At 34.2% G+C, this 21,387-nt stretch overlaps 1 protein-coding gene across 2 annotated transcripts in view; it reads right to left on the reverse strand.

Moving 5' to 3' along the window:
• Positions 1-3,251: 3,251 nt before the first annotated feature.
• The window catches only part of LOC105483771 (transmembrane O-mannosyltransferase targeting cadherins 3), a 55,241-nt gene continuing 37,105 nt past the window's right edge, over positions 3,252-21,387 (reverse strand). For both annotated transcript variants that reach the window (XM_011744752.3, XM_011744753.3), the window contains exons 11-14: positions 11,616-11,719; positions 9,913-10,082; positions 7,716-7,942; positions 3,252-5,720 (exon numbers count right to left, since the gene is read on the reverse strand). In XM_011744752.3, coding sequence (XP_011743054.1) covers positions 4,909-5,720; positions 7,716-7,942; positions 9,913-10,082; positions 11,616-11,719 — 1,313 coding nt within the window. In that variant the 3' untranslated portion in view covers positions 3,252-4,908. The remainder of the gene's footprint in view (positions 5,721-7,715; positions 7,943-9,912; positions 10,083-11,615; positions 11,720-21,387) is intronic.

The raw sequence follows: 21,387 nt of genomic DNA on the forward strand, positions 1-21,387 counted from the left end.
TGTTTAGTAAACCATTGGGCTCATAGTTTTGGGGCTTGGAGAAAATCTGGGCTGGAGATCTGGAATACATTAAGCTAAAACCACTGCTCCACAGAGAGAAAAAGAGCGGAAAAAGAACACTAGTATTCACTAGTATTTAAGTGATAGGAAGAGAAAAAGAAGCCTGCAGTGAAAACTATAGATCATGGAAGCAAACAGCCATAAAAGAAACCATGTTAAAAACTTGCATGCTATCTACTGCCCAGGACTTTTACACCTATCACTGTTTAAACCAGATCTGATTCTGTTAACAATCTGGTTACTCAATTTGAAATTCTCAAAGGTCAGTAACCTGGCCTGTCAGGGCCAATCCAAAACAGTTACCTGGTCAGAATTTTTTTTGCAGTTAGAAAGCTTTTTGAGACCTAATTTAGTTAGAAAGGAAGAATGGTGGAGAAACGCCACATCCCTGAAACCCACTCTACTGCCTGAAACTTTACAAAGAAAGTGGTTTACTTGACTTAACCTTTGATATGGCTAATAAGATTCACCCATAATTTATACTTTAAAATGGGTTTGTTTAGTCAATGTATGGTCCCAATACTTGAAACTAAACCATGGAGGAGGCAAGAAATAAAACAAAATGTTGACCATGCAAGTCTCTAAGAAAGGGCAAAGTAGAATGGTTTTTTGAGGGTTATTTTATTTAAGGCAGAAACATGAAAGCATCACGTTATACGTGCTACCTGATCGAAATATGCTATCCATTGAGTCACAGAAATGTTGATGAAGAAAGTGAGTTACAAAGAACACGAATTTGCCTGGATCCAGTCTTCAGACTTTATCTTTCGTTTTATGCTACCTCCCTGATGGCAGTGAACAGCACAAGGTAGTACAATTTTAAGGTATCTCAGTTACGCATTTTAGCTTAATTTATTAAGTATGATTTAATTTTAGGCTATCATCTATGTACTTGTTAGCATAGATAGCTAAGGAACAAGCATTACTATTAGATTTCTAATCGTTTGCTTGCTATCCTGTCACTAACATTACAGCTACTAGCACAAATACAAATTAAGTCATATGGATCAAATCCAAAACTTTAAGCCTTGTGTTTATACTAATAACTAATATTTATTATGTGCTATGTGCTAGAAACTCTAAGCAATTTAAATATATTAATAGATACAATATATCATATAAATATATAAATCCTCTTCGTAACTTTAAGAGGAAAATGTTTTTCCCAACTTGTAGATGAATGAACTGAGGACACATAGGTAGAACAATTTCCTCTAAGTTATGCCAGAGGCAATACCAGGCTGATATAGAAATGAAATTCCTATAAAATTCTAAGTCTGAATTGTTTCCTTTTCTTAATTTGATTGTTGTCACTCATGTTTGAAAATGTATCACTCTCAGAAACTTATTTAAGGTCTTTCTCAGATCACTGCAAATAAATTATGATACATGTCAGCTCTTCTTCATAAAGGAAGAAATTTCTGTATATACAATATTGTATTTTTTTAACACTAAAAGGCAAGCCAGGTTATGTTTTTAAGAAGTACCAATTTAATAATGAATATTTAGAAATATGGTACACAGATACCATAGTAATATAAAAATGCATACAATTTTAAATTCTTTTCTTATAAACTCTCTACATGAATGGCTGACAGCTTCCAACAGATAAACTTTTGGACAAAGATACGAGAGGTTTTTGGGCATTCATTTTAAATACCATCTACTTATCCAATTAGGAGGTTTCTAAAAAAATAAATATGACAAATATATGGATTTCTGAAGTATAAATTGACATACAAATCTATATATTTTCTTAATACTTTTCATTAAAGCATCTTTAAAGAAGCATTCTGTAACATGAAGTTGTGAGTTCAAATTAGATGTAATGAAAAGACATGAGGTTTTATTAGAACTGTGTAATTCACATACCAAAATTTTTACATAAAAGTAAACACAAAATGGAAAAGCAAAATACATTATTTTACTCTCCAAGTTACCAATTTCAGAAAACTACTCACTGCAAAAATTAATATTCCCAATTCTGAATGTTAATAAGAAAACATATAGGTGTAATTCCAGAAACTTAATTCTACCTCCTAAGAAGCAGTGAAGGAGTAAGGTAACACTGCCCTTTGGGGATTGTCAAAGCTTTTCTAGAACTGCTGGAGAGCTGATTCTCTTTTGAGACAGTGAGAATTAAAACTCTATCCATTCACCAGCATACAAACCTGTGATAAGCTTTCTTTTCCAGACTTACATATGATCAGAACTCTGAACCATAGGTTACTGAATTGACCTTATATGTGCCCACCTCCTCCATCTCTCCGAACAGGCAGCTCCAGAGGAAAAAAAAAAATCCATTACCTTTTCTCACCTCAATAGTTTGAATGAAACATCTATTTTGAAGTTACAGATAAGAAATAATAATCTTACACAACGGCTAGTTTGATGGAACTTAAGCTCTTAAATTTCATGTAATAAATGCTAATTATTAGAAGAACATGTTCTTTAGTGGAATTTAAACCATAAAACTTAACTGGGTACATTACTAATTTTAAACGTTAATATGGGAGAAATAAAAGGATTTCCCTGAACTAATTTAGAGCAGTGGTCTCCAACTCTGACTACAAATTAGAATCCACTCAAAAAACAAGCATGGCTCCATCTTCCAGAAATTTAGACTTAATTGTTATGAGATGGATTCTGTATGAAAAGTCCTCACATGATTCTAATATGAAGTGAGGGTTGAAAACCACTGATTTAAAACAATTATTAAATTATTAATTACTTATTATGGTCTTGATTTAAGTAAATAATTTAAAATTCAAATATATGAGCACTTTTTATGTAATAGGCACAGTTCTAAGTGTTAATAAGGTAATTTTTTAATATAAATCACTGGATAACATTAATACATTTTATCATTTGAATAATTATATAAATTTATTAAAATATTACTCAAACTTCTATTATAGTCTGCTGTCACAAAAGATTTCCTTTTACTTTTCTGAACCACCCTCCACTTGATACTATGGCAAAATAAATCACACCCAGAAACTTTTCCTTAAGATATATGGAGAGAGCATAAGAATTTTAAGATTTCATTTTCAAGTCATAGTACATGAGGTATTCTCCACATCTTTTATCTGGAGTCACACCCATAACCTAAGAACTGAAATTAGGCATTGTTTGGATGCTTAACAGAGTCTCCTAGATCAAGACCAACTCCCACTGGTATCAGTGCTTGCTTTAAACTACCTGGAAAAAAAAAAAAAAAAAAAAAAGATCTATGGCAGATCCTTAGGGAACCTAGTAAAAGTGGGTTTTTAATGCAGACCTTGTATCTTATGGCCTATTTATAAAACAATTCTTAAAAAAATTACAGGAATATGGTTTTTGAAACATATAATTAGAAATTATATCTCAAAGGAATTAAAAATTATATAGTTTTTGAAATACTACTTAATTATAAATTACTATCCCAGGATGATAGCCAGAGCTTTCATATTTTAAATTAGAACCAACTTTTTAAGGTATTATAAAGCTCATTTAAAATGTATTTTAATTCAAGAAAAAAAAATCAGGTTTAAATTAGTAAGTTTAATTTGTAACTACTTTTTAACCTATTTTTCAGGTTTAAATTTTCCCAAACCAACTGAAAAGTTTATTAATACTATAGTAGGCTAATTATCTTTTATAGCTAGACAATAGGCCAAAAATGATACAATTCTGGTTAAACCATAATATATGCATATATAGGAAAATGCAATAGCAATTTGTTTCCCATACTTGATGATTAAAATAGCTTCAAATATTTTACGAAAGCTCAGTAGTCAAAATAAATATGTAATAAAAAGATATACCATAACAAAATATCAAGAAGTTAGTGTCTGAAAATAAACTGTCACATTGTTTTGCTTTCAGTCAAACAGAACTGAATTCAGTGGCTTAAGGTATCTAAGAATAATTAAATTGTGACTTTGGAAACAGAAAAATTAAAATTCAAGTTAAGACTAGAGAGCTAACACAAAGATAAAACAGAAGTTACTATGTTATACCTCAAAAGTTTAGAGTTATTGGGACTTCTCAATGACTACGACCTAAAGAAACATGAATAGTTTGGGGAGTAAAAGTAAAAAAAAATCATGATTATGTGAGTCATGTTGTGACACTCTCAATAAGTAAAATCAAACAACAAAAAGTACAGTATATATGAGCACCATTAAAAATGTGTGTACGTAGCTATATATGTCAAACTTTACCTGATTAAAAACTGCATTTAAAGTTAAAAACAAGTATACAGTTATGAAAATACATTCTCAAGCTAACATGTCATGACTTATTTTAAAATGTTTCATCCAGCATTCCTTCTAAAACTCAACTAAGGAATTCAACATAAAAAAAAAAGCCAGTATTCTTTTGTAGTGCAAATCCCTTGATTAAACAGAATTACTTTAAAAAAAGTGTTCAACAAATGTTTTCAATTCATATAGATTCTAAGAGGTGCAAGAAAAATGAAGTAGGCGAATAAATGGGAATTAACAGAATAAACCAGCATATGTTGGATTTGTCCTCAAGGGATTATCATTCAGGCCTCAAAATTATTTTTAATTGAGAGCAGTAAAGATTACACTGCCAGAAACACCTTCTTTCTATAAGTTGTACATTTGTCACTTTCACTGTAATATTTCTGCTATATTCACCCAAACTCTGAAAACAGCGATATATAATATACATCCTGGGATAATACAGGTCTTTAATGAAAATCTTATTTTGATCCTACTTCAAGGCAGCTCATGATTGGCTATTAGGAACCCTTGAACTTTTTTTCAAAGCTCCCAGTAAAAGCAATCACATGATATGAATTGATGTTCTTTGATACCATTGTCACCATAAATATTAGTGCTATTCACCATTTAAAATACGCTCAATCTCTTCTAGTCTTTTTAAAGCAGCAACTCTTTTCTTCTCAATTTCTTTGATATCTTTTGTTGTTTTGTGGGGGGTCTCTTCGTCTCTATCTTTTCCTAATTGTTTGTTGGATTTAGACTGACTTTTATTATCACTTGTTTTTACTATTTGTGTTTGTCTGGATTCACCTCTACTCTCCTTTACACTTTCAGTTGGAATTTTCTGTCCTTCTACCCTTGAAATCTTACTGGTTGGGAATATTGGCTGTATAAAACTAGATGAGGAAATCTTATCCCTGACTATATTCAAATGGCGCTGAATATATTCTTCATGTGGTGCTAATGCCAATGTTTCAAGAAGGCATCTTTCAGCTTTTAATAAGTCTTTTTCTTCAAAATAAACAACACAAAGATTGTGTTTTCCTTGCACATTGCTTGGATCCATCTCCAAAATCCTTTCAAAACATTTTTTTGCTCCTAGTATATCTTTCTTTTGATTCATCAGAATGTCTCCTTTTAAAATGAGGCCCTTGATATGATCAGGGTAGTATCTGAGTAACTCTTCCAAAATTGGCAAAGCCTTTAATTCCTTTGAAGTCTGGGAATACAGGAGAGCCAGATTAAACAAAGCACTTCGGAAGTCAGCTTGTAACTTTATGGCTTTCTTCATCCAAACCTCTGCTTCATTGTCCTTTTTGTCATCCATGGCAAGCATTCCCAAATTGAAATAGCCATTAGCATCTAGTGGCTCTTCATTTATATAGCTTAGAAGTCGTTTTCTAGCTTCAGGTCTGAGTTTAACCTCACCTAGAAAGTTTTTTTAAAGAAAAAATATATTGTTAGTAAAATAATTAAATGTGAGGAACAAAGTCATTTTCAAATACTTAGATTACAAAAAGACAGCTTCAAAACAACTAATTTCCATAGTTAAGTAGAAAGCAAAATCTAGAAGTCTTCATAGGAAAAGCAAAATATTTGAAACAGTAAAAAGATAGCTTACTTCTTTTCCTTTAAAGCAGTAAGAGTGCTTCAGAAACCAAAAGGAGAGAAATGTCTCTTATAATTTAGAATTCAAATGGAAATAGCAGAGGGAAAATAGAGAATTCAGAGAAAGAAGCATGGGATTTGCCAACAAAGACATGTATTCAATCTTGATTCTGATAACATTATGACTTTATACACTGAACGTGTTATTTAACTTCTTTGGGTTAACTGAGTTTTCTAATAATTATATGATATATACTGAAAAAATGTTCAGCAAATAGTAACTATTACTGGGTAGAAAAAAGCTTCAGAATTATTATATCACATTTTTAAAAATGTTACTTTAAAGTTTTAGGAATGTTTCGAGGACAAAAACATACCATTAAATATAGGGCTATAAAATTAGGATTTAGGAAACATGTATCTTCTTTTTTTTTGAGACAAGGTCTCACTATGTCACTCAGGCTGGAGGGCAGTGCTGTGTCCATAGGTCACTGTAACCTCAAACTCCTGGGCTCAAGCAATCCTCCCACCTTGGCTTCCTGAGTAGCTGGGACTATAGGCATGTGCCATCAGTCCCTGCTGATTTTAAAATTTTTTGTGGAGACAGAGTTTTACTATGTTGCCCAGGCTATTCTCAAACTCTTGGCCTCTAGTGATCCTCCCACTTGGCCTCCCAAAGTGGCATCAGCCACTGCCTGGCAGGAAACAAATCTCCACTGAGATAATTTCTATTGCCAAAAAAAAAAAAAAAAAAAAAAAAAAATCTTCAAGTTCTATAATTACAAACCTTATAGTACAATCTTGTGTCAAATAATGAGCATCTTTCATGATTATCAAGGTAGATAACCTTACAAAAATATTAGCTTTTCTATAAATTTATACTTTTTTGTACACCAGGCATAAAGATTTCTCTCTATTATTTGGCAGCATGATGGATAAAGAACATTTGAAAATAAATCAGGAGACTTCAGTTCTTATCTTGGATTAGCTACTTAGTCGTATGACTTTGGGACAGTCATAAAATCTATTTGGTCTTTACTCTATTAAATAGAAGACTGGCAAATGCGAACTCAGAGGTCCTCTTTAGTGCTAAAATACTATGACTTTATGATTCTTTCATATTTTACAAAAGTTTTAAGAAATGTAAGAAATAACTAAACATTATAATAAAGAGATTTTTTCTAATTTAGAAATTAAAAAGATTATAAATCATATACACTATCTTATGAGGCAGAACTGAAATTCCTATATAAAATATGGATGAAGGATCCAGATTTACTGTGGTTAGTAATTCAGTTTTGCTAAATTATAGGAAATATAAAAAATTACAATAATATCTCAGAAAACATAGTAAAATTGGATATAAAATGGTGCCAAAAGTATTTGCTCTTATGAATCAAAAGAAAATAAAACGCTATTTTTGAAAATATACGCTCTCAGCTCCTCACAGCTAATTATGTAAAAAATTTCACAAGTTCACATTATTTGGAGAGTTTATATATAAAATAAGTTACATATTTGTGTATATAAAATACAAAATCGTTAATGTTGCTTAATAGACTGTCTTAAAAATTAGTCTTAACACATGCCAGAAGAATTAAAAATCAGTATTATCATATGTTAGGATGCATATTACTTGAAAATAGTTTACTTCAAGTATTTTAAATATTCTTCCTATAAATCATCTAAGCACAGTATTGCTATAAACTGTCAACACATAAAGTGTTTGCTATGGGTAATAAAGTTAAAATAAGGTTTTTATTATATTATAAACTACAATTTGTTTAAACATAGAAATATTTTGAGAAAACATACCTGATTCTTGCATTAGTATAGCAGAGTTGAATAATGCTAGTTTATGCTTTGGATTTAGTTCCAGAGCACGATTAAAGTTTTTTAGGGCTTCATTTGGTTCTTTAAGTTCAATATATACAATTGCCAAGTTGTACCAAAGATCTGCATTATTTCTGTCCAGCTCTAGTGCTTTAAGATATGCTTCCTTTGCTTTAAGAGGTTTATTCATTTTTAAAAGCAATTCTCCTCTGTGGAAAAATCAAACACAAGCTTTACTTACAACATTACCATCTCAGTTTGTAGATACAATTTTTGCCAAGTTTTAAGCCTTTACACATACAGCTTTTTTTTTTTTCTTTTAACTCAGAGTCTTAAAAAACTCTTTCAAAAACAACTCTTTGAAACTGTCCTCAAATCTGAACTCCTTAGTTCAGTATATTTCGCTTGATATATTTTCAAATATCATTTAAGGAGAAAAAAATTATGCCTGATTTCAGAGGGCAACCCATCAGGAGGAATCCAAGAAGGAGGACAGAGAAAATAGATTCTTTGAATTTATCTTAAAAGGAGACAGACTAAACTGCATCAGAAAAAGGACAGCTAGCCAGAGTGAGAGATTAATGAATTTGTCAGGTGACAAAAAGTAACAGCATTAGAAGAAAAAAATGACATATAGTAGTGGTAAGAGAAATTCCAATATTTGAATCTATAATAGAAGGCTCACTGTGCAAAAAACCAAAATATTCAAAATCTGTAACCCCTTCTTATATTAATTTAGTCCTCATCAATGTCTTCTTATAATATGACCATTCTTAAAAAAAAAAAAAAAAAAAAAAGCTGGATATGGTGGCTCGTGCCTGTAATCCCAACACTTTGGGAGGCTGAGGTGGGTGGATCACTTGAGATCAAGAGTTCGAGACCAGCTGCCCAACATGGCAAAACTCTGTCTCTACTAAATACAGAAATTTGCCAAGCATGGTGGCACGTGCCTGTAGTCCCAGCTACTAGGGAGGCTGAGGCACAAGAATTACTTGAACCCAGGAGGCAGAGGTAGCAGTAAGCCGAGATCACACCACTGCACTCCATCCTGGCTGACAAAGCGAGACTCTGTAACAAACAAACAAACAAACAAACAGAAAAAGGACTAAAAAAAGCTGATCAGGAAGAGTGGGATGGATGAGTCTGACCTATAGATAATTTTGAGAAACACACTTAGAATTGAGGACCAGTTAAGAAACCACTGTATGTGGTTCTATTTTCCATTAGAAAATTTTAAAAAGTAATTTTGCTTAAATAATTATTTTTACATATGTACAAATCATATTTAAGTAGTGATATGAGAGTTGTTCTTATAATACTACTCTTTCCTATAGTATCAGCACAGGAATAAAAGGAACAACAATTAATATCCTCATTAAAACCACTTCTAGAATGAATGTTTGTCCAAATCATTATTTTTTTAACGTAGAGACTGTTGAATAGTTCTTTACGGATTAATACATGACAGGTGTTATTTAGCGATACAGCCCTGCTAAACTCAATGGGCTTCAATAAGTACTGGGCACGGCTGAACAAAGACAACCCCAACTTACAAACAGATTTTATCTCAAAAACTTAAATTCAGAATGTACTTTCCCCACAAAAAAAATGTTATGAATTACTATTAGTTTTCTGGACCAGGCTACAAAATAAAGTTTAAAAACATTTTTTCCTCAAAAGTAATACAAGTGATAACACATACATAAGAAAATAAATGAAGTTTTAACATGTAGTACCAGAAAACTTTTTTTTTGCTGAGAACCAAGATGTTTTCTTTGTGTCAAAGGCATCAATGACCAATCAATTCTAAAACCCCAGAAAGTTCCTGAGAGTTTGATATTAGAAGTAACTACTATAAAATGTAAGTTTCAAGTTTTAATTTAAATAGGAAAAGAACAATTTTGGTGATGGGAAGAAAATGAAACTAAGATAGAGCTGCTTCTACCCTTTTCTTAATACAAAACCTAAGTTGGCTATTGCAAGTTAGGGATTCCCCTTGTTAATTTCAAATCAATAAAATCTGACTGTCAGTCTAAAAAGTTATGCCCTTCTATGCACTTGGTTGCTAAGATTATTAAAAATATATTTTTTTTCCCAAAAAAAGCCAATTCATTGAAAATATACATGGAGATGCAGTTTCAATATTCCATAATGATAGCTTTAAGTTGAACTGGGATACCTGCTAATGTAAGCCTGCTTGAAGTCGGGCCTCATGCTTATTGCTTGACGGTACAGCTGATCTGCTTCTTCCAGTCGGGACTCGTTTGCTCGGATCAGGTTAGCCAGATTGATATAAACATTTAGGTGGTTAGGGGCAATTCTGGCTGCATATTTTTTACCAGGAATAATCTGTTTAGAAGAAAAGGCATTTTCATGATTTGATATTTCAGTATCAAAAATCAAAAGTACATATTCCTATTGGCTAATTCAAAATAACACAGAACATAGTGTAAAAAATACACTGGCCTGAGAGATCGGGGTTCTATTCCTGTTTTGATCAAACCTCAGAGAGCTTGACTTCTATAAGTTCTGATTTGTTTGACTTCAGAAAAAGATAGATACAAATAAAAAGCTAACAATAATCCACTGAGGTGGCATGAACGAAAAAATATATCCTTAATGGCACAAAGTATTATTTAATTACATTTTTGAGGATACTATAAGTAAAATATATTTATTTACATTTTTGTGTGTTTTCTTTTACATTTTTATTATTTATTTTTAATAAAGTGGTAACATTAGCAGCACAGTCTTATTTCCTCAGAAAAAATTGCTTAAGCTGGGCTGAAGTTTTCTCAATTGTGATAATATTTATAGTCATATTAATGGTGACAGGGTTTAAAGTTGAACTGTATGACATTTTAAGGATTATTTTAATCCTTAACTATAACAGTTAAATTGTATTTGTTATTGGTTTTTATCATATCTAATTTTTATTGTGTTCACTGGAAGTCTGGATCCATATATACTATATATTATAAGAATCTTAACTTAATAATCAGTTAGAGTGTTTAATTTCCAAACTTCACCAGATAAGTGAGTCCTCAGTATTCTGGAATTACCCTATTGTCACAACCCAAAAATATTTTGCTGATAACATGAAAATTGACACAGAGTCAGATTTTCCAATTTTGATACTATGTTATATTTAATGAATCTTATATCATTATAACAACTGATAGACATAATATAGCAAGAGATGTATCTATTAATTTTATCACTTTTATTTATTTTTTGATAGGAATAATGTCAAATAGTATGCTTAATATACATAAAATATTTAAAGTCATATAACTCGCTGATAACTCATAATCAAGAATATCTAAAATTCATACTTTATGAATTTAGTGTTTACAAATGGACTGTGTAAAAACAATTTTTAAAATTAAGTGAGCTACGGCTGGGCATGGTGGCTCATGCCTGTAATCCCAGCACTTTGGGAGGCCAAGGTGGGTGGATCACGAGGTCAGGAGTTTGAGACCAGCCTGTCCAATATGGTGAAACCCCATCTCTACTAAAAATACAAAAATTAGCCGGGTGTGGTGGCATACACCTGTAGTCCCAGCTACTTGGGAGGCTGAGGCAGAAGAATTGCTTAAACCCGGGAGGTGGAGGTTGCAGTGAGCTGAGATCGCGCCACTGCACTCCAGCCTGGGCAATACAGCAAGACTCCATCTCCAAAAAAAAAAAAAAAAAAAAAAAATTACATTAAGTGAGCTAGAAAAATGTAATTCTTTCTAAAACTTATAGGAATAGATGATTCATTAGACACTTTACTTTTATATCAACTGAAGAAAAGATAAAGATTTTCCTTCTAGATAATTCTATTCAATATGGACATCTAATAGATATGACACAACAGAATAAATTATGGCAACTTACTTGAGGCATCAGTGATTTAGCCATCATGTAAGATTCTTCAGCTTCTTTGGTTCTATTTAAATTTTTGTAAGTTCTTCCTACATTCATATGGGCACCAATATCATCTAAAATTTTAAAACAATCATGTGTTGGCAAGTATACAACTGATATACTCAATATACTCAATGAAATGATTCAATGTATTCGATATATAAACAAGTATTCAATGTAACTAATGAGAAGACGTATTTTCAGAAACCCACTAGACAAATGCAAAAGCAGGCAACAGGTCCTGCTTCTTCCTTAAAGTTCTTGTAATTTAACTTGTTATAACTTAAAACCAATGCTAAACACAAATTTACTTAAAGCATGTAAAGACAGAAAATACATACATGGCATGAAAAAACTATTTGAATGGATTTTTGAAGAGTTGAGACATAAGAGATAAAGGTTATGAAAAAAATTTTATTACCTTCCTTCATTGTATTTTACTATACTAAAGCTTGCTTCCATTTACTTAATCTCATAGCTAAGAAATTCACTCAAAAGGTATAGCTCAACTCTACAAGTGAAATGAATCATAAGGATTTTTAGAATTATTTCTAGTGTTACAACAAATATGCATCATGGTGGAACAGGGGCAAAGAGACTGAAAAAAACTTTGGCATATGATTTTTTAAAATTTTTGTGACTGTGGCTAGAATGAGAGTATAATGGAAAATAATGATAATCATATTACTTAAGATGCAGTGACCCACCTCTTTTAAATGATAATAAACTCCTTAAAATTAATTTTAGATTTTTAAAAAAGGCTGTGTTAATTTTAGAATGTCAGGAATTTATGTCTTATTTTCCGATGTGGAAAATAAAAATCCCAGCAAATTTATTCAGGGATAGGAAAAAAAATGCAGTTGAAATAGGAAAGATATGAGGATTCATTGTACAGTAGCTTTCTAAAAGGATATACTTGCCAGCAAATATTTCAAAGGTCTGGAATAATGATAGAAGGAAGGTAGAGGATCTTAAATCAGACAGTTTTTTATTCATCATGAACTAACAGACATGAAAAGGTTCATTATGATTACTACTTGCCTTGTGACACCAATTATTTTGCAATTGTGCAATAATTCTCTGCCTGCAGCTCCTAGGACACATAGGGGCCAAGCATATATATCTTGGGCATTTCCCGAGTAACAGTCCTAAGAATTTGCTATATATTGTTTTAGGCTGGCAACTGTGTGCACTGCACAAAAACTGGCAGATGCAGTCCAGGTTTGATTATAGTTAAGTTTAGGAGTAAGGAAGTTGATTTTTTTCTTTTTAGATGTATTGCTGAGTCTCATGGAGCCAGGAGGGGTCAAGCAAAAAAAGTTTAAGCTAGCCATTCTTAATTCTGGCTGCAAATCAGAATACCTGTGTAGTTTTTAAAAATTCAGATACTTCAGCCCCACCTAGGTCCATCAAAACATACTGTTCAGAAACGAAATCTGCAAAAATATGTTTATAAAAAGTGTCAAAGGCAATTCTGATGTAGAATCAGGGCTGAAAATCATTTTTACCAACTGCATATAAAAAATACACAGTATAGTGACTAGATCAGGGTATTTGCTTGCATTATATGTATTAAAACATCACTATATATCCCATGAATATATACTATTATTGTCAATTAAAAAATACAGAGTAGTCTTTGCTTTTATATCACTATTTTTTTAAACCAGATAAATCCATACCATGTTTATAGAGCTCAGAATGTTATTTAGGAAAAGCTAAGGTACATAGAACCTGAAAAAAGTAATTATACCCTAAGAATTTAAGAATAAACTGAAAATTTGTTAAAATAAAAGTGTAATTATGCCAGCTGAGTATTTAAAATGTTATTGAGATTATCCCCAACCAATGTTAGAAAAGAAAGGTTATATACTTAGAAAAAAAATGTGGTGAATTACTATCCACTGAAAGCATGTTCTTAGAATTATGGCCAGGAGATATTGTCATTAATGTAGACTTCAGACACTAAAGTATAGCAGCCCTATGTTTTCAAAGAGCAGAGATGCAATTAGATAGCGTTTAGCATCAAAAAGGCCACTCAATACAGCTAATAAAATGAAAGACATAATTTCTAAGCAATTCTTTATAATTTACAAAGTTTTAAAATTCTAGAGGGGAAAATAGTATCACTTTTAAGATAAATTTAAGTATTAAAAAAAGGTAAGAAAATAAGGCAAGATGTAAAAAATCAATGACATTTAAATGACTAAAGAGCTAAAGGAACTTCAAAGAATAAACCCACTCTTATGAGTACCTATCCAAAAGAGCAGCATGAGTTAACAATCTAGCTTTTAATTCAATTGTAAATGAGGACCTCACAAATCTCAAATGTAGCCTAAGTTTGTCAATACGAGGTTTCTATAATCAGTTAATTTTCCAGAATCCTAGTTGAATATATTTCATTTCTTATCTCTCCTCACATCTCTAATATCATATTTTCACTAGGAAAACAAAAGATTAGAAGGGAACTTACCTCACTGCTAAAGGTTATCAACTTATCTGCATGAATGTTTGCATGTGTTTTTAATAGTAACAAACACCTATGTACACAGGTTTACATTCACCATTCTTTGAAATGACAGTAGTTATTAGACACTGGTTCACGTGTCGTCTCAGTCATCCTGCCTAGGGATGCAAATGTGATGTAGCTGGGAAATTTTCAGGCAACTGTGTATGACTAATACACAGTTGCCCAACAGTGATATATTAGCTGCCCAACAGTGAAGTATTCTCACATTGATGGCTTAGGCAACTATGTAGATTTTCAGTATTCCTTGGATGTCCACAAAATTATAAATTTATTTAAAAAGATAAATTTATAAATATCTGGAATCTCCTAGGAACTCTCTATCCTTCATAAATATAGATGTAAAAATTACCAATAGCATTTTAAGAAATATAATAAAGATAATAAGTCATGATCAAATTGTGTATTACTGAAGGTAAGGTTGTTTTAACATTATGAACTCAATCGATGATATCCACTATATTAACAGACCAAAAAATAAAAATAAAAAGCTTATCATCTCAAATGGTGCACAAAAGCATTTGACAGAATCCAACATTTATTTGTGTTAAAAATTCTCAGCAAATGAAGAATTAAGAAAGTCAGGAGAGCTCTCCTATACTGCTGGTGGGAAATACATTCTTTGGAAAATAATTTAGCAGCCTTTAAAAAGTTAAACATACACAAATCATATGACCATGCCATTCTTCTCTCAGGTTTTTACCTAAGAGAAATAAAACATATATCCATAAAGACTGGTATATGAATGTTTGTAACAGCCATATTTGTAACAGCTCCAAACTGCGAACAATCCAAACATTCATTGACAGGTAAATGGATAAACAAACTGTGGTATATCCACGTGAAGGAATACTACTCAGCCATACCAAGGTATGGGTTTTTGATTCATACAACAACATGAATGAGTATCAAAATAACTGTGCAGAGTAAAAAAGCCAGGAAAAAAAAAAAGAGAGTCCATAGAGTACAATTCCATTCATATACAATTTTTGAAAAAGCACATTATCTGTACTGATAGAAAGCTTTTGCTTAGAGAAGGCTGGGGTGAAAAGGGGTAAGAGAGAGGTATTAGAAAAGGATCCAAGGAATTTGAGGGGTTTGATGGATATTTCCAGTATCTTAATTGTAGTTATGGTCTCACAGGTAATATACATATGCCAGAACTTATAAAATTATATATTTTAAACATGTATAGTCTATTGTATGTCAAATGTACTTCAAGACTGCTATTAAAAAAATTACAACTCAATCATTTCTTTGGGTTACTGCAAAAGCCTTCTAAATGATCTTCCAGCTTTACTGTTTTCTGCATAGCCAGTGATACTCAAAATTACACCAGAGTATATGTGCAAAGGTTGCTCTCTCATTTTATTGTCATCTCAAAGAAACTTCCTCTGAAAATTTCTAATCTCTATGCCCTTTTTATAGCTTTTATCACTTTCATATAAATACACATGTACATACATATGTGTAATGTATATTTCATGTGTACATATGTATATATATTTACATGTGGTATTTGTTTACTTATGTTTATGCCTTTATTTAGAATGGAAACTCCATGAAGGGAGGAAATTTGTTTTATTTCTTCTGAATTCCCCAGCACTTAAAACAGTGTCTGACACATGGTAAATTTTCAAATACATGCCTGATGAACAAATATACCTACAGAGCCATTTGCTATCCATTCACTTTCAGCCTTCTTCCCTGCATTATACGTCTCTTTTGCTACCTCCTGTAGGAGTTTGGTCAGGGTGGTGGGAAAAGTTGTAAGAAAAAGTTATAGGGAAAGATGCAAACCTTCTTGGAAGGCCAGGGATTTTGCAAAAGCTTAGGAAGCGAATTGTGGCTGAAGGCAGCCAGATTCTCTTATCTGGAGCCTGAGCGCAAAGAGTAGATAACAAGGGAATGTAAATGAATTTATCTAGATAAATTTGTTTACTCCTGTCTCCAGAAATCAACCTTTGATTATTCATGCACAGGACTGCTCTCTACTCGGGGGGTCGACAATGTTTATTACCCACATACTGTGTTTGCTCCAAGCCTTTATCATTAAATCTGTACTAAACAAATGCGAGCGGGGCTGGCTTAGGGTGGGCTGCACTCTGTTGGTGGCTGCTGCACTCTCTTGTTGGCGGTGCTGAGGCATGCGGTCCCCTAGTCGCACTGTCAGGCAAAATACCTGTGTCAGCATACTTCTTTCATACGTCACTCGGCCAGAGTCTGTGGGACAGACTCGGCAGGTGGTGCCCCGTATGAGGAACGCTGCAATGGATTGCGATGGAACCCTCAAAAACGAAGATGAAGAGACTGCGCAGTAAGTCATTGGTGCCCGCTCGGGATTTGCAAGTTCGAGGGAACTGTTCAGGCTAGGGCTTCATCATGGGACAGTGGTTATTGGCTCAACAGAAACAGCATATAAAAGTACTGAAACAGCTGCTTAAAGCTAGTGGAGCCTCAGTTTTGCAGGCTCATAAGGGACCCAATGCAAACTGCTGTTTCCCATAACCCATGGTTCCCAGAAGAAGGCACACTAGACATAGGACTCTGAGAACAAGTGTGGAGAAATCTTAACATCATGCCCAAGGGTATGAGGTCCCAGTAACATCTCTAATGTTATGGGCCTTAGTTAGGGCTGCTTTGGTCCCGCACTACACAGAAGAACCTAAAAAGGGAAGGGAGGAGAAATCATTACCTACCTTACCGCCTCCTCCTTCTCCCTCAGCCCCGCCAGTAAAGGGCAAAATACCAAAGAGGAAACTGAGGTTTTGCCTGAGCCCCCTCCTTCAATAAATTGAAAGAAAGACAAGGGATACACTACAGCTATGGGATTCTGTCTTAGGTAAGCAGCATTAGAAGGGGAGCTCTTGCCCGGTAATGCAAGATCAACAAGGCAATGGGGTATATGGACCCATTACTTTAACACTTATAAAGAGATAAGGAAAAGCATTAAAGAAAACAGAGCTGCTAGCCCATTTATGAGAGGGTTAATTGAGGTCATTTTGCAGACCTCTAATAATGGCCACTGTTATTGCTCCCCTACCCCTGACATGGCTCTCTCAAAATCCTATTTGGGTAGAACAGTAGCCTTTAAAGGGAGAAAAATTACAAAGAGTCCATGAATTAGTTGAGGAGCAATTAAAAGCCAGCCATATAGAACCATCACACAGTCCTTGGAATTCACCCATTTTCGTCATTCCCAAAAAGTCTGGCCAATGGAGACTTCTGTATGACTTGCAGGCTATCGATGCTAATTTGTAACCTTTGGGGCCTCTTCAACAGGGTTTCCCTTACCCCGCAGCGATTCCTCAAGATTGGCCTTTAGTCATTATGGACTTAAAGGACTGTTTTTATACTATTCCCCTTGCAGAACAGGACAGAGAAAAATTTGCGTTTACAATACCAGCTATCAATAATGAAAGGCCGGCTCACTGATTTCATTGGAAAGTGCTTTCTCAAGGGATGCTGAACAGTCCTACCATGTGTCAGTATCATGTAAATCAGGCTTTGCTCCCAAGTAGAAAAGAATTTCCTAAATGCAAGATTATTCATTTTATAGATGATATTTTACTAGCATCCCCAACGGAGCCAGTAATTTTAAGTTTATATGCCTCTGTCATAAAGAATACACAGCTAAGAGGTTTAATCGCAGCACATGAAAAAGTATAATTGTCTTCTCCTTCAAAATATCTTGGATACATACTAATTTCCTGGTCAGTAAGACCTCAAAAGGTTAAATTAAATACTAGCAACTTGCATATCTTAAATGATTATCAAAAATTACTGGGCGATAATAATTGGTTTTGCCCCATCTTGGGCATAACTACTGATAAGTTACAAAACCTGTTTTCTGTCCTACAGGGCAATACAACCCTAGATTCTCCCAGGCATTTAACTCTTGCAGCAAAAAGGGAAATTGAGGAAATAGAGCAAGCTGTTTCTCAGAGGTAACTAGATTGCATAGACCTGCAATATTCAGTTCAACTGTTTGTTTTTCCTACTAAACGTTCCCTAACAGGATTAATAGGACAGACAGCTCCAGGGCTATGCTTCCTAGGATGGGTTTTTTGCTCATGTACTGGGACTAAAACACTATCTCCCTATATCCAGCTAGTTACTAAAGTCATCTATATAGGCTGCAGACAATGCAATCAGTTTCTAGATTATGACCCTGATGTCATAAGAATTCCTTTGAGTAAAAAGCAATTCAAAGCAATATTGTCTCTATCTCTAGATCTTCAGATAGCACTGTCTGATTACGCAGGCCATACAGAGCATGCCCTTCCTGCTGACAAACTACTTCGGTTCTTATCTCGTACTGCTGTAGTTGTGTCTACAAAAGTAGTTCACTCCCCCATACCTAAAGCTTTAACGCTTTTCACTGATGGTGCTGGTAAAAATAGAAAAGTGGTTATTTGGTGGAAACTGCATAATTCCCTCACTTGTTCTGGATTTACTAGCACTCAGAGAGCTGAGGTTGGAGCCTTAATATTGGCCCTGGAGATCTTTTCTGCTCAGTCTATCAATATTGTTAATGACTCTGCTTACTCTGTTTATTTATCACAGAACCTTAAGACAGACTTCATTAAGTCCTCTCTCGAGCCCACCTGTGTGCACTTTTTCTTCAACTTCAGCAACTGCTGGATCAACATACACATCCTATTTTTAACATACATACTCAAGCCCACAGCCCACTGCTTGACTCACTGGCTAATGGCAATGAACAAGCAGATCTATAGGTTATGACATCACTGCTTGACCAAGCCATCCAATTGCATCAATTTTTTCCAACAAAACTGAAGAAACTTAACTAAACAATTTCAACTTACGCAAAGACTAGCTAAACAAATTATTTTACAATGCCCACATTGCCAACTCACAGGCACGTGCCCTCCTTCAACAGGTGTTAACCCTAGAGGACTAGAACCTAATCAGTTATGGCAAACAAATCTTATTCACATCCTTGAATTTGGAAAACTCAGATACACATGTATCCACTTATACCAATTCTCACCTAATTACCACACATGCTTTTCCTGAAGAGTCTTCCCAATATGTTATTAAACATTTTCTCTTAATTTTTGTGTTTATGGGGTGGCCCACAAAAATTAAAACTGATAATGGTCTGGCTTATGCCAGCTCACAAGGTCAACAATTTTGTCACACATGGAACATCCAATCTTCCACAGGTATCCCTTATAACTCTCAAGGACAGGCCATAGTAGAATGTGTCCACTCTACCCTTAAAAATAAGCTCAAAAAACAAAAAAGGGAGAATATAAGTAAGGATCCTGCAACACTATTGGTGTAAGCCTTATTCACCCTTAATTTTTAAAATTTAGATGATAAATTTCAATCAGCCATAGAAAAGCATTTCACTAAAGCCCTTCAAAACATAAAACCTATGGTTTTATGGAAAGATGTAAATAGTAATGTATGGTGTGGTCCAAATGATTTAACATGGGGAAGAGGATATGCTTGTATTCACAACCCCTCAGGTCCTCTATGGATTCCAGCATGACACATCAAACCATACTATGGTGTCACTAGGACCCAACCTGGTATCAGAAATGAAGGAAATGACCCTGCAGGGCCAGCAGCCCCAGAGGATGCGGCTTTCTCGAATGACACAAGCCCCAGACATTACCTGGGGGATGCTGACGAAGACAATTCAGGAGGCTGAGTGAATCCTGTTCTGGACACAGACACTATTCACTCCAGATAATTTGTTCCTTACTATGCTTTCAGTTGTACATTACAACTCTCGTAGGACATTGGTTTTTCTTATTCTCTCACTTTGCCTGCTATCTGTACCTGCTACTCTCTATTAGGCCCATCTTCTAAATCCGTCTTTCTTTCACCCTGTTACCTGGGCAGACACCCCCTTCCCGGCCTCTAATAATGTAACTGCTTGGCTAGGGGGGATTAACATACCCCCAGTGGGGTTCCTTAGTAACGACACACATTGGACTGAGCTGCCAAGTAACACTACATGTCACTCCTTAATTGGAAAAGAATATTACTAATTGTATTCATGCTTGTCTTATGTTACTTACTAATTCTAGGATGCAAAGCTGGAATATGAGTTATAACTGCTGCGCCTGACAAACCTGTTGCTGCACACATCTGTACTCTTCAATCAACAAAACTTGATGCAAAAAACAGAAAAGGGGGAGATGTAGGAATTCGGTCAGGGTGGTGGGAAAAGTCGGGAAAGATGCAAACCTTTTTGGAAGGTCGGGAGGTTTTGCAAAAGCTTCAGAAGGGAATTATGGCTGAAGGCAGCCAGATTCTCTTATCCAGAGCCTGAGAGCAAAGGGTAGATAACAAAGGAATGTAAAGGAACTTATCTAGATAAATTTGTTTACTCCTGTCTCCAGAAACCAATCTTTGATCACTTGCGCACAGGACTGCTCTCTACTCGGGGGGTTGACAATGTTTATTACATACAAATTGTGTTTGCTCCAAGCCTTTATCATTAAATCTGTATTAAATAAATGTGACCAGGGCTGGCTTATGGGGGGTGCACTCTCTCGATGGCTGCTGCACTCTCTCATCGGTGGTGCTGAGCCGTGAGGTCTCCCAGCTGCACTGTCAGGCAAAATACCTGTGTCAGCATACCTCTTTCATCTGTCACTCAGCCAGAGTCTGTAGGACACACTTGGTAACCTCCTTTCCTGGCTCCAGTGAAAATAATGCCATTAATATTTACCAGCTCATATTTACTGAATATACATTATTGCCTAGAAACTGGCCCAAGTCTTATATAACCAGTATTTAACATAATCCATACAAAAGAATGGAGATATTATTACTTCAAATTTGTAGATAGAAAACTTAGAGTGACTGAACTAAATTTGAGAAAAGGTCTGACGCCAGAGTCAAAACTTTTAACTAACCATCACGCTAGTTGTCCCTTTTAACCTTATCTTGGTTACTGTCTTGCCCCATCTAACCTATCTAACTCTAAACATACAGTAAAATAACATGTCATTTCATCTGTCAAACCCATCTAGGAAGAATACAGCTTAAAAAAACATGGAATAAGCCAAGAAACCTCTAGATGCCACATTCAATGTTTCTAAGTTTAAATGCTTTATTCATAACACATTATAATAAACTGGTTTACTTGTTTTCCTATCCCATGGCTTATTATTAATAGAAAGAGCAATTCTGAAAGTGTGATAGTGAAATCAAACTGAAGAAGAAAGGTTC

The sequence above is a fragment of the Macaca nemestrina genome, chromosome 10, assembly GCF_043159975.1.
Source record: "Macaca nemestrina isolate mMacNem1 chromosome 10, mMacNem.hap1, whole genome shotgun sequence".
Classification (NCBI taxonomy): domain Eukaryota; kingdom Metazoa; phylum Chordata; class Mammalia; order Primates; family Cercopithecidae; genus Macaca; species Macaca nemestrina.